The sequence below is a fragment of the Pithys albifrons genome, chromosome 3, assembly GCF_047495875.1.
Source record: "Pithys albifrons albifrons isolate INPA30051 chromosome 3, PitAlb_v1, whole genome shotgun sequence".
NCBI classification, from domain to species: domain Eukaryota; kingdom Metazoa; phylum Chordata; class Aves; order Passeriformes; family Thamnophilidae; genus Pithys; species Pithys albifrons.
Genome location: NC_092460.1, coordinates 3,952,987 through 3,965,477, shown reverse-complemented (window position 1 = coordinate 3,965,477; position 12,491 = coordinate 3,952,987). Strand labels below are relative to the sequence as shown.

Here is a 12,491-nt window from a genome sequence, read left to right as displayed (position 1 = left end):
GAGCCTCATTCCAATTAAAACTTGAGCATTGTTGTAGCTCTGGTTTTGGTTCTGGTCATTTTATAAATGGTCTAATTCTGGGGGAGCTCAAGTCAAGTTAAATTCTCTTCTCCTAAACTGAGCTTTTAAAGAACCCTGTGTGATTCTGGGAAAGAAATTGTAAGTACACCGCAGATGTCTTGTATGGGGACATGGAGATGATGGCTTCAGATCATGAAATAGTTGGCAACGTGTCCGAGTTGCGTAATAGTTAATCCTAAAGTCAGTGTTTTGTAGGAAGCCCTATTCTGAGACGCTAGGTGAGCTCTGGGTCTGGAAATCATTGGGTCACAGCAGCTTCTTCCAATTCACTCCACTTTGTGTGACTCCTGGGAGTCAATTTCTGGCAGTTTAATATAATTTCCAGCCCTGGAAATTCCAATTTTGCAGTTTAGAGTTTTCTTCGGGGAAGAGAATCAAGACAAAATAGTAATACCGTGATCCTGTTACTTTGCTGTGAGAGCTGCCATATGGGGTCCAGATACCAATGATGGTCAGACTCGAAAATACACACCTATGGAAACCGGTGCATTACGGCTCTTAAAGCCCAAAGCTCAGGTATTTGAAAGGATTTTGAGCCACATGGGCTCTCCAGATCAGCACAGCTCAGACCCCAATCGGGGTGGAGTCCCGTAGAACCCCCCGGGGACACGCACACGGGTGAATGCGCATCCCGAGCATCCCGCGCGGCTCCGCGGCCCGGGTGGCACCGGGGATCGCGGGGCGGGTGTCGGGCGGTCCCGCTGTGCCCCTCGGGGAGCGGGGACACCCCTCCCGAGCTCACCCTTACCTTGCCGGGGGAGGCGGAGCGGGCGCGGGCCAGGGCGTCCAGGCGGGCGCTGTACTGGGTGAAGCGCTTCTGGTACCGCAGCGCCGTCACCTGCAGCTCCAGCTGCGCCGCCGCCAGTCGCGACAGCAGCGACTGCTCCCGCTTGCCGGCGCGCAGAGCCTCCTTCTTCAGCGCTTTCTCCAGCGCGGCCGCCCGTGCCTGCAGCGCGGCTCCGTGGGCTCGCAGGGCTCGCAGGCAGCCGTGGCCGCCGGCGCGGCGCTCGCCGTAGGTCAGCATCAGCCCGCAGCCCTGCTCGCACAGCCCCGCGGGCCGCGCCTCGCAGCGCTCCCGCATGTGCGCCTCCACATCGCGCAGGTTGAGCACCTGGCGGCACCCGCGGTTGCGGCACTTGGCCGGGGAGAAGTCGCAGGTCTCGGCGTGCTCGCCCAGGTGCTGCAGCGGCACCACCGCCTCGCAGCCCCGCGCGTGGTTGTCGCACTTGATGTCCAGCTTGAGGATGAGGCTCTTGAGGGGCAGGACGTGGTTGAGCTCCTTGGTGGAGATGCGCTGGCAGTTGACGGGGCAGCTGCCCTGCTGCACCACCCAGGGCAGGACACAGCCCGCGCAGAAGACGTGCCCGCAGGGGGTGGTCAGCGGGTCCTCCAGCACCTTGTTGCACAGGTTGCACTTGAAGTCGGGATCCACCTCCCCGCTGAAGCGATCCAGCTCGAACCCCATCCTCCTTCCGCCGCGCCGAAAACAACCGAAAGAAGAAAAAAAAAAGCCCAGAAAAAGTACCCGGAGCGCGGAGAAGGGACGAGACGGGCGGAGAACGAAGATAAAAAAAGTATCAGCCGCTCTCGCCGCCGCCCGAGAGGCAGCGCAGCCCCCGGCCCGGCCCGCGGCCGTGCCCCGTCCCCGCCGGTCCCGGGAGCGACCGGGAACGAGCCCCGTGCGCGCTCCCGCCGCCGCCTCCGCGCAGGGACCGCCCCGGCACCGCCCCCGACACCGCCCCCAGGGTCGCCCCGGGGGTCCCCCCGGCCGGGGACAGGCGACAAGGGGGTCTTTGTCTCGGAGAGAGGCGGGCGGGGGGCGGGCTGGGCTCCGTGCTGGTTGCCCCTTCCCCCCCGGGAGGCGGCAGGTAACCGGGAGCCCCGGGATGGGCAGAGGGGCGGGGGGAGCGGGAGGGATACGGGGGGCGGGGAGGAAGGGGCCGGTGATGGGGGAGAGGGGAGAGACGGCGGGCAGGGGGGAGCGGAGGCGGGAGGGTCGTGGCGGGGTGTGACATGGTGAGTCCGGACGGGGAAGGAGCAGCATCGTCCGCCGTGAGCGGGCGGTGACGGACGGGATGGTTCCTCGGAGAGGGGCGATGGGACACATCGGCTGGGCACGGGCACAGGGCAGGGACGGCAAGGCTGGAGCTACCTGGTCTGGAGGACGGTATCCCTGCCCATGGCAGAGGGTTTGGAACGAGATGGTCTTTAAGGCTCCTTCCATCCCAAACCACTCCGTGGTTCTGTGATGACTTTTGGGAAGGGCACACCTGGAGCTGCCCCTGGGGTCAGGTCTTAGGCAAACTGCTTAGAAGTTGGACTGACTGTTCAGTCCTCAGGTCAGAATTCTTACACTATCAATGAGAAAAAGTGCAAACAGAGCAGTCTGCCAGTGTGAGAGAGACTGAAATGTTAAGGATTGATGAATTACAAAAGCAGGAGGGTGCTTTGCTGAGGTTTGCACCCCCAAACCAAAAGGGAAGAGGAAAGTTTTTGGGTGTGTGATTGCAAAACCTCTGATCTGCCCAAGAACAACTGAGGTACAGAAGGGGTGAGCACCCACCAGTGGAGGATGACCACGATTAAATAAACCTTTGTTTAACAACAAGCTGCATTTCGAGCCAGATGGGAGAGAAGGATGATACGAAACAGATCCTGCAGATGTGGGATAATGTTTTTTATCGTGCCAATGTCCTCCCTTACACAGGTGGCTCAGGTGTAACCCCCTTTCACCTGACGGAAGTATCAGAACATTTACATGTAGGTCTGAAGGTTTTCATCTGTTTCAGGAAGGCATAACTGGCTCAACTACACTGATGTGGGAGGCATCTGTCATGCCTTAGAAGGGGTCACAAACCATCAAAGACCCCTGAAGCATCCCCAGACTTGTTTCTGGGGCCTTCCACCAGAAGACTCCATGTGACGACCCACAGTGTTATATCTGACAGTGTAAAACTGTCACCCACAGGGGAGGTATCTGGGCATTCCCACCTGAACCTGAATGTATATTAACTCATTGGAGTTTATGTTTCCTGGGCATTCCCTATCCCCCTACGGATCAACACTGTGACCATCACTGTGACCAACATGTGTCAAAATTGCAGCAATCAAGTCTCACTGCTGGATCCATGGGTGGTGATACCTTCCTGCACCACTATCTCCTGATATCTTTTCTTTCTCTTTCTTTCTTTTTCCTATGTATTTTCTTAAGTGATATCTTTATACATATACATACATAAACACCAGTCATTTAGTGCTGTTTCATTCTATGCTGAGGGATTCATTACCAAGATCCAAGGGATCTGTTAACATGAACCTCAGTTACCCCACCTTCAGGGGTGGGTCACAACACAATGCTGCCTGTATCGTCCTGGAAAAGTTTATTCCATGTTTGCATAGCCTGTTAATGCCCCGTTAATGCCACTTGGATGTAAGTGATGTAGATTGTTAAATGTCACCACTTTTGATACCCGTTTCTGCCTGGTGATGATTTAAAAGCACTCCCAAATATGCTATAAAAAGGCAGCCAGACCTCACCTGAAGCACCAGACATAGCATTAGGCAAAAACAATTTCTCCTATAAGGCAGATATTCAAGTACTGAAAAAAGCAATAAAAGAGACCAGCTTTGTTCATTGTGGATGGTGGTGCAGAATTCTCACGTGCACCAGAGCCACATACCAGCTCAGTTGTTCTTTTAATGTGTTTTGCTTTATGGCAAAGCAGAAGCCAACTAGAGACTTCAGTTTCAAGTGACCCTTAGTGTATGTCTATTATATCACAGGAAAATGACTTCCTGAATGCCTGGGATGATTATTTGTGTGTTAGTGACCTCTAGAAGGTAAGAGACTCATGGTTTACACAACTGTATTCTGATTTCACTCTCAGGCAAGTAGTTCTTTTGAGGGTTTTCACTTTTCAAATATGAATTTTATTTGTAATGCTTGTTCTAATTATTAATGTTCCATAAAGTTTAAGGCTGCTTTTGGCTGTACACATCAATCTGCTGAAGAAAGTGTGCATCATATATTTAGGGTGAAATACCTAGAAGGAATTTTTTACAGCTTTGTTCCTTAAAAAAAAAAGTAAATAATGTGATATAGGACTGTGCATGTAGGTTTCTGTTAACTCCATCTGAAGGTTGTGCACGCTCCAGGACTGTGGCGATAAAGTTTAATTAATTCATGTGTATTGCTGACTTTTGAATTATTCTATTTAGACTACAGTAGTGCTTCTTGCACTTTCTTTCTGTGCTTCACTGCTTTTTGCCTCTTCCTTTTCTGTCTCTTTCTCCTCAGGATCTCTCTGCTCCCCAGTCTCTCCTGCCATTCCCCTTGCTGCAATGCCACATCTCTTTCCTCTCTCCATCCACTGGGATCACCAGCCCTGCACTGCTGAGTCTCCAACCTTTGTCTGTAATGTCAGTACACACTTCCTTTGTAGGGCCCTGTTCATAGAATCATAGAATCATAGAATTGATTGGGTTGGAAAAGACCTCCAAGATCATTGAGTCCAACCCTTGGTCCAACTCTAGTTTATTTACTAGATCACGGCACCCAGCGCCACGTCCAATCTGTGTTTAAAAATCTCTAGGGATGGTGAATCCACCACCTCTTCCGGCAGCCCATTTCAATGCCTGATTACTCTCTCTGTAAAATATTTTTTTCTGATATCCAACTTAAATTTCCCCTGGCAGAGCTTAAGCCCGTGCCCCCTTGTCCTATTGCTGAGTGCCTGGGAGAAGAGACCAGCCCCCACCTGGTTGTTTTGCAGTTTGTCACAAAAACTGGAATAGCTGTTACTAATCACAGCATCTGTTTTTACCACTTTCCATTTTATATGAAATAAAACTTCAGATTCTGTGGGGGTGCAACTGAGTGACTTGAAGGTTGGTGTTCATGTCAGTAACTGCTGTACTGTCTGATGGGGAGATCCATCAATACAACTAGTTCTGAACAGGCTTTTGTAAGATAACTGCTCTAAATTAGTGAGCATCATCTTATGAACTTCTTTACCCGAGTTTATAAAGTGCCTCCTGAGTTCAGGATGGTTGTAAATAGGAATAAATGAATTCCTTCAAGCAGAGCTGTAGCAGTTTGGGTTTAGCATTTCAAAGCTGTCACTCCAGGATGCTCGAGGCCACTCGTGTCCAAGCCAGAGGCAGAGCTTTTATTGATTTCCATGAGAGTGACGTCAGCACCAGGTTCCTTCAGCTATTTGAAACTATACAAATATTTGGATGGAAAATATAGGCAAGAACTGGAATAACATTTTCGTTTGGAGTCATGGCTAGGCAGATGGTGTGCTGAATTCTGTGATACACTTTAATGTGACATTATGTAGGAATAGATACTTTATTTATAAATTAAAACTTTTGAAGGCCTCTGCACTCTTGCACTGAGACTACAGTTTGAAGTGCTGACAGGGAATTGAAGTTCCCCTCTCCCTGCTGCCACTGTCCATGGGAAAAGTCACAAATGGAGCTCTCCCTACTGGAGCCACATTTCAGTTCTCCCTTGAAAAAAAAACGTTTAAAAAGCAACCTCTCAACATGAGCCTTTAATGTTATTTTCAAAGCTTGAGGTTTGTAACTGAGGAGAGGTTTGGTTTCCAGGGCTGAAATTACACTGCCACAGCTCAGGAAGGTCGTTTTTATTTAGTCAGTTCTCTCATCATCAGAGGTAGTGCTGGGGTGGGACCACTGCTGAGCCATTAGGACTCTCATTTGGCTTTGCTCTCCTGTCATAAGAAGGGTGAGGGCCTATTTGGGATGTAGCACAGACACAATAACAGCTCTCAACGTGCTGCAAAACTGAGACTTTTGCTGCAGGTTTCAGTCAGTCTGTTGGTTTTTTTCAAATCAAATGCAATTCATCTTAACCCGCCTTTTTTCTGTAAGGTTGGCATCATTTGACACTGGATTATGAGGTCTTTGAAAGAAATCTGATTTTTTTTTTACATCATTCTGCCTTTTAAAAGTTAGAAATGATTAGGCAATGCAGAGAAAGAGTTTAGTTCTGCTCCATGTTAATCATCTGTGTCATTCTGACAAACCCCCTAAGGTTAATTGGACATATCCAATGTAATATGGTCTTCCTTGTTCATGGTCTTCCTTGTTCATGCACTTAGTTCATGAGTTGGGGCCTTTTAGAAACAGAAACTCACAGGGATCCTGGGCAATTTAAAATTGTAAAATATGTGGAATATATTAAATATATCTAAAATGTTAAGATCCTCTTAACACTCTGTTCATTGCCAAGCACTGACACACTGTACAGAGTTATAAATTTGAAAGAGATTCTGTATTCTTTGACATTTTATGACCTTTTTTGTACTAAGTGTGTCTTCTGTGTTTTTCTTTATCTATCTGTAGCTCCTGTCTTTAAATTTCAATTGAACTCACTTCCATCCTTTATTTCTTTGGCAGAAATACAAGTTTGCATTAATAGAAGGTGCACAGAAGAGCTGGGGAATGTGGATCAGATAAAATGTCAGTCTTGTGATGGTAGAGCTATCAAGCACAGTAGAGATAGTTCATAATGATAACACTTTATATGACATTTATTTTAAGTATTTTGCTAAAGGTTAAACTCTGACTTGGCAGCTGATTTAGATGTCAGGATTTTTACATATACCATACGATATTAAAGGGAACTCTTAGAAGGAAATGGTGTGTAAACAACAGGCCAAGCTGCATCAAAAATCCAAATCCAACCCCTTTGTTCCAGCAGAAACATTTAAGGCAGAAGTAAGAGGAAGCACATGAACATCCTTTCCTGATGTTCCACACATATTTTTGTGTCATTGCTTAAGAGCCACTTCATTGCCTCAGAAATCTTGCTGTCTTCAGAAAAACTTGCAGGACCAGCAACATCTGAGCCTATTTCATAACTGGCTTCTATCTCCTCATCTCTTCACAGAGCTGAAGTCACAGGAAAGTTTATATTCATGAATACTTGAGAGGAAAGATCCACAAAAATTTTGGCCCTAAGTACTCATTCCTGTATTAATATGGATGGAGACAAATACAAAATAATGCTCTTCTTTCTGGGGCTTTTTAGGAAATTTGATCAGTCAGCCGTGTTGACTTTTGTTGCTCTTTCAATAATTACATTATTCACCCCTACAATGTCTTGGAGTTTTTTATTACACATTTTATTATCAACAATGCACTTTGTGATAAGGGAGCATTAGCCACATTTTAAGACTGGGCTTCATGAAATGTGGGGTAACAGAAGTGCTCACTGTAATTCCTAAGATCTTTAGCTGAGTGCTAGAAATTGAATTCTGCTTTTTTTGAGCTGCTCCTCACTGGCTATTGGAGCCAGTTTTGGTGAGCTGTTGCTTTCTATGAGTAAGCCTGTGATTTGAGTACAAGACTGAGGCCAGACCTGACCACTTGTTGCCTGAAACTACACAAGGATTCCAAATTTCTGTGGAGGCTCCATACCAGAGAGCATTTGGTATCCACTCCATAAGGCCACAAATCCTTGAATTTCCTCAGCAGTACAAAACCCCACAATAGGTATCAAATTCTGATGTAGACACCACATTTTTTACTATATAATTTCTTTGTCTTTTCCTCGCTTATTTAGACAATTTAGAGGGCGAGAACTGACATCATATGTGCCTACTTCCCTTTGATACATCTTACATGTTGTAAGTAATGATAATGTTTAAATCCAGACTGTAATTAACTCAATGGTAATGGGTGGGACGTAAAACACAGGCCATAATTTAGTGGCACATTCTCTAGGAGTTTGCATGATGAATTCAGCCCTGGTGGAGGTCAGCCCACGACTCAGAGAGTGCTGAGTGAACAGAAATTCCTGAGCATCTTCTCCCCATTTTCCATGCCTATGGATGTTACAGACCCATCAGTAGGACTTGCACAGGCAGCGTTTTGCACGAGTAGGTGTGTTTGGGATTGTATTGAGCTGACAAATCTGATTGCCCTTAACTGACAGTCTGGCCCCACGGAAAAGAGGTGAAGCTGTGTTTATCAGGGCAGTCTGTTCACATATAAGCATTTCCTGAGGTCTTTCAGTCCAACCCTCTTCTCTTAAAATGTGAAAAATATTCCTGTTTTCAAGAACAGGAATGGAAAGTAATTCACTTTTCTTACTGGCAGGATGGTTGTGAATAATGTGGAATGTTCTGGTTTTTCCACATCAGCAACGCTGCTTTATCTCAGGATGCTTTTGTTCCCTTTCCAAAATAAACAGTTCTTAATAATTGCACGAGGTGTATTTGACAAGCAGGCTTTTGAGATCATCCACTATTCCTTAGGTAAGCAGTCGCCTTGCTTATATATTTACAGCTCTGTTTACATTTGTATAAACTAAGGGAAAAATCCCTTTTAATAACACATGTCAGTTCAAAACCAGAAGCCTTATGGGAAGCCCAGGCTGCCTAATTAAAACTCTTAAATTCTGGGTCAGGTGAGCTTCAAGATGGAAAAGAAAAAGAGGGTTAGGAGAGTGCTGGTTCTGCCTGATGAGTGTTACAGAAGGAGGATACAGGGCCCAGAGGTACCTATGGCTTCAGGGAGGGCCTGGAGCATCTGGAGGATAAATCCAGCTGTTGGTACTTACCTCCCTCTCTAGAAGTTTCTAAATTACAGATTACCAGGAACTGGGGGAGAATCCCTGCTAACAGACTCTGCCATGATGAGCATCCCCAGCTGATTGCTCTCAGACACAGGATTCTGGGCTTGATGACCTTTAATTTGATCCTAATTGAGCTTTTGGCTACATTTTTTCCCCCTTTTTCTGACAGTCAAGTTGTTTTGGAAAATGGTGGTGGCTTAAGGCAGCCTTTGAATTCAGTGCTGTTGGATTTTCTAAGGAGTTTATATTGCTTTAAAACAAGTTTTTAAAAGGGAAGTTCCAGTACTTAGTAAGTACAATTTTCAAAGGGTTATTTCTTTATTTCTTGTTGGGAATGGGGTTGGGATAAAATGAAGCCAAGGGTAGAGAGGGGTAACAGGGCTTTGTGAGGGTACAGCAGGTCAAGCCATTGTTTTTCTCATTAATATGCATCAATATTTACTCTGAATTTAACACAATGCAAGTGATAGGAGTCGTGTGTGTTCTGGAGCTCAATCACTCAGTTTAGAAAAGGAAAGAAGGTACATCCCAGCTATTAAACATGCTTGGTGTTACTGTTAGGAGACAAAAAGTCTTTTTTGAAATATGAGGAAGTTTTGTGTTTTTTTTTCTCTTTAAAAGAAAAAAAGAACACATTTGAAGGTATTAAGACTTTCCCTCTTTGCACAAGCAGAATCCTTTGGGAGCTCTAAATTTCTTTAGGAGTCATGACTGAGTGGGTGCAGAGACCCCCAAAGCTTTTCCACTGGGGCTGGTTTATGTAACTTCCTAATTGTGTGATGATGTGAAGTGCCAGGAGCTTCTAAAACCCGTGCTTGTGCTCTGAGTAGCAGCAATTCAGTCCTACTGCACAGGATGCAGTGCCAGATCCATCCCAGTGACGTCCCTAAATATTCATACTCAGAACTATCTTGCTCTAATGAAAAACATTTTGAGTAGCTCTCATAACTCTTTCACTTTTAGCCTTATTTTTGTTTTTCAAATATCTTCATCTAGGCAGCTTCCAGCTCCTTTCTTCCTTTTTTTTTTACATATTTTTTTATTTTTTTCCTCTTTGTGGTTTTGTAATATTAAATATGCCCCAAATTTTCATTAACATTTCAGACATTTAGTTTAAAAGTACAGTTGGTGTTTCTGAGATCTTTTCTGCACTTTGACAAAGGTTCCAAAAGGAAGAAAAGAAGTATCTCTGTTTTGGCAGGCTCTGCTCCATTTGTCAGTGACTGAATGTGAACGTCTTGGCAAAACAGTTTTGAGTATAAATACTAGATCTGATTGAAAAAAATAACAGCAGAATTTTCTGAGAACTCCTTGAAATGTCAAGTTTGTTGTCACTGTAACAAATTAGAAGCAGATCATTATGAGGAAATATTCTCCATGAGTTTTTTTTTTTTACAATTTCTAAATGCAAAATGTAAATTTACTGTACAAAGGTTTTTTTTGTAAAGTTGTATTGAAATAGACACAGACTTTTTTTTATCCTGAAATAACCAGTCATGAAAAAAATTATTTTGTGAACCAGAATGCCCCGTAAAAATACAAGATACTTATCTGAAAAAAATAGTAAAGGGGTGATAATGATGTAGTTAATGCTGTGTTTTAATTAACAATAAAACAATTTTCAAATACATTAATACAGTCATGATCTTAACTTTTTTCACACAGGTCTAGTAAAGGACAAATCACCAAGAGCACATAGAAACTGTTCCTTATTTGTTTGTGTTTTTAGGAGGACTTACAGCTGAGGCTGAAACTTCAGATTTTGGAGAAGAGAAGATGCTTTGGAGCAAAGGACCAGCATGGATACATATCCAAGTGAGTCAAGGCTGGAATGAGCCCTGTGTCCAGTGTTCTGCATGTGGATAACTTTCCCTCTGCAGAGCTGTGAGTAGGGTCAGCAGCTTTGAAAATGAGGGGGATGGAGGGTTTTGTGCCAGGAAATGCTGTGGATGTCATACAGGACAGAGAAGGACAAATGGAGGCTCCTGAGGGAACAGTTGATACCCTCTGGGAGCTGAGAAGGCTCCTGTGGAGAACAGAGCTGGTCCCACGTGGGAGCTGTGATGTGTTTGGGTCCTCACTCCACTATTTGGGTCACTCTTTCTCACTTGTGTTTCATGCTTGTACAAGTTCATGTCCTGTAGAGTTTGTTCCCAAGCCTGGTGTGTCCATGGAGGAGTAGAAGGGCCTGGAGCAGGATAGAATAACTAATTGTTGTGACTGCCCAGCCAGACATATTGCAGGCATGGACCTGAGCTGCATGAGCTAAACATGCCAGTCCCCAGGTCCACTGTGTGGCTCCTTTGGGGCCAAGCCTTCCTCTGGACAAAGAGTTGGGCTGGGGGCAGGAATCCTTTTAATGTCATATCCCTATTTTTATTAAAAACTGTGTTGACACAGGTAGCTCCAGAATGAATCGGGATTTCTCCAGTTTTATACATCTGTGTGACAATTTCCATTGGCACTGCAATGGGAATAAAACTTGGAAAATGGTCTGAAAGGCAGTTCCATGGGTATTGCTTCTCTTCTCCTTCTCTTCCACTGCAACTCAGGTTTTCCACCGTGTAGTTAAACTGGGGGCCTGAAAGCTTAGCAATTTGTTTAGGATTGAGGCTTCCTCTCAGACTGCATGGAATTCTGCTAAACATCAGGAGAAGGTCTGACTAGTAACCAGGACAGAGTGTTAATGTTTGGTAACAGATCCCTTTCTGTAGCTGCTTGCTGCTGCAGGCTGTTTTAGGAAGAGGATTGTTTTCAGTATAATGGTTTAGGCTGTATGTTTGTGTATTGCTTTATTACAATGAGACTTTAGGAGATCACTTCCATACCTACTCCTCCTGTTCTGCTAATTCGTTTTCCATTAGACAGCATTTATAAAGGCTACAGCAAGATTTTTCCATAGTCCAGTTAGAAGAACTGCTCTTTGTAAAAGGACTTTGTGCCATAAAGTCAGGGAGACCTCGGTCCTGGAGGCCAAGGCAAATCCTTCTCCCCTGTGCCAGCTGGGGCTGCACACACAGAAATCTGCTGCAAGAACCTTCTTGACATTTGCTATTTAAACAGCTGGATTTTGGGGGTGGGAGGTGCTTTTCCTGTTGTTTGATCATCAGGACTGTAGCTAAGAGACATGTGGGAAGAGCGGGCTGGTTGTGTCTCCCCAAGACATGTTTATATAAGACCCTGCTCGGTCTGTGCTGTGTTTCTGCCTCTGTGCAGCCAGAGGGGAGATGTGCTGCTGCAGCCCCAAGCAAGCCAAGCTCCAAAGCCTTCAGTCCCTTTAGCCCAGTCTCTGAAGTCTAATTTATTTGGTTCTGAAGGCAGGTATTACCTAAAGATATATTTGTTTGTTCTGCAATAGTGTTATGCCTTCCAACACTGTTTTTATTACCCACGGTAGAAATTGACTTTTTTTTCCCCTCCCTTCAATATAAAGAGAAATTCAGTAACGTTTGTAAAGAGAAATTCAGTAACGTTTGTAAAGAGAAATTCAGTAACGTTTGTAAAGAGAAATTCAGTAACGTTTCTAAAGAGAAATTCAGTAACGTTTCTAAAGAGAAATTCAGTAACGTTTCTAAAGAAAACTGAGCTAACTGGTGAAAAATCATCAAAAAACCATGGTAAAAATACTTTTTTATAGATTATTGGTGCTTGATGAAGTAGGCCCTAGTGACTGATTTAAGTCATTGAATAACAAGATAGAAAGTAATGGAAAAAGCCAAGGGTAACAACCTTGATGGTAGAGTTAAATGATTTATCTGACTATAGCTATTCTAAAGGCAAAGGTTAGTGTACTGAGCTGGTG

The 12,491-nt window shown here is 44.9% G+C and overlaps 1 protein-coding gene across 1 annotated transcript in view; it reads right to left on the bottom strand.

The window, feature by feature from the left end:
• PDZRN3 (PDZ domain containing ring finger 3) overlaps positions 1–1,736 on the bottom strand; it is a 136,431-nt gene extending 134,695 nt beyond the window's left edge. Inside the window, exon 1 of the mRNA XM_071550220.1 lies at positions 830–1,736. Within this exon, the coding sequence (XP_071406321.1) occupies positions 830–1,546 (717 nt within the window). The 5' untranslated portion in view covers positions 1,547–1,736. The remainder of the gene's footprint in view (positions 1–829) is intronic.
• Positions 1,737–12,491: the final 10,755 nt, after the last annotated feature.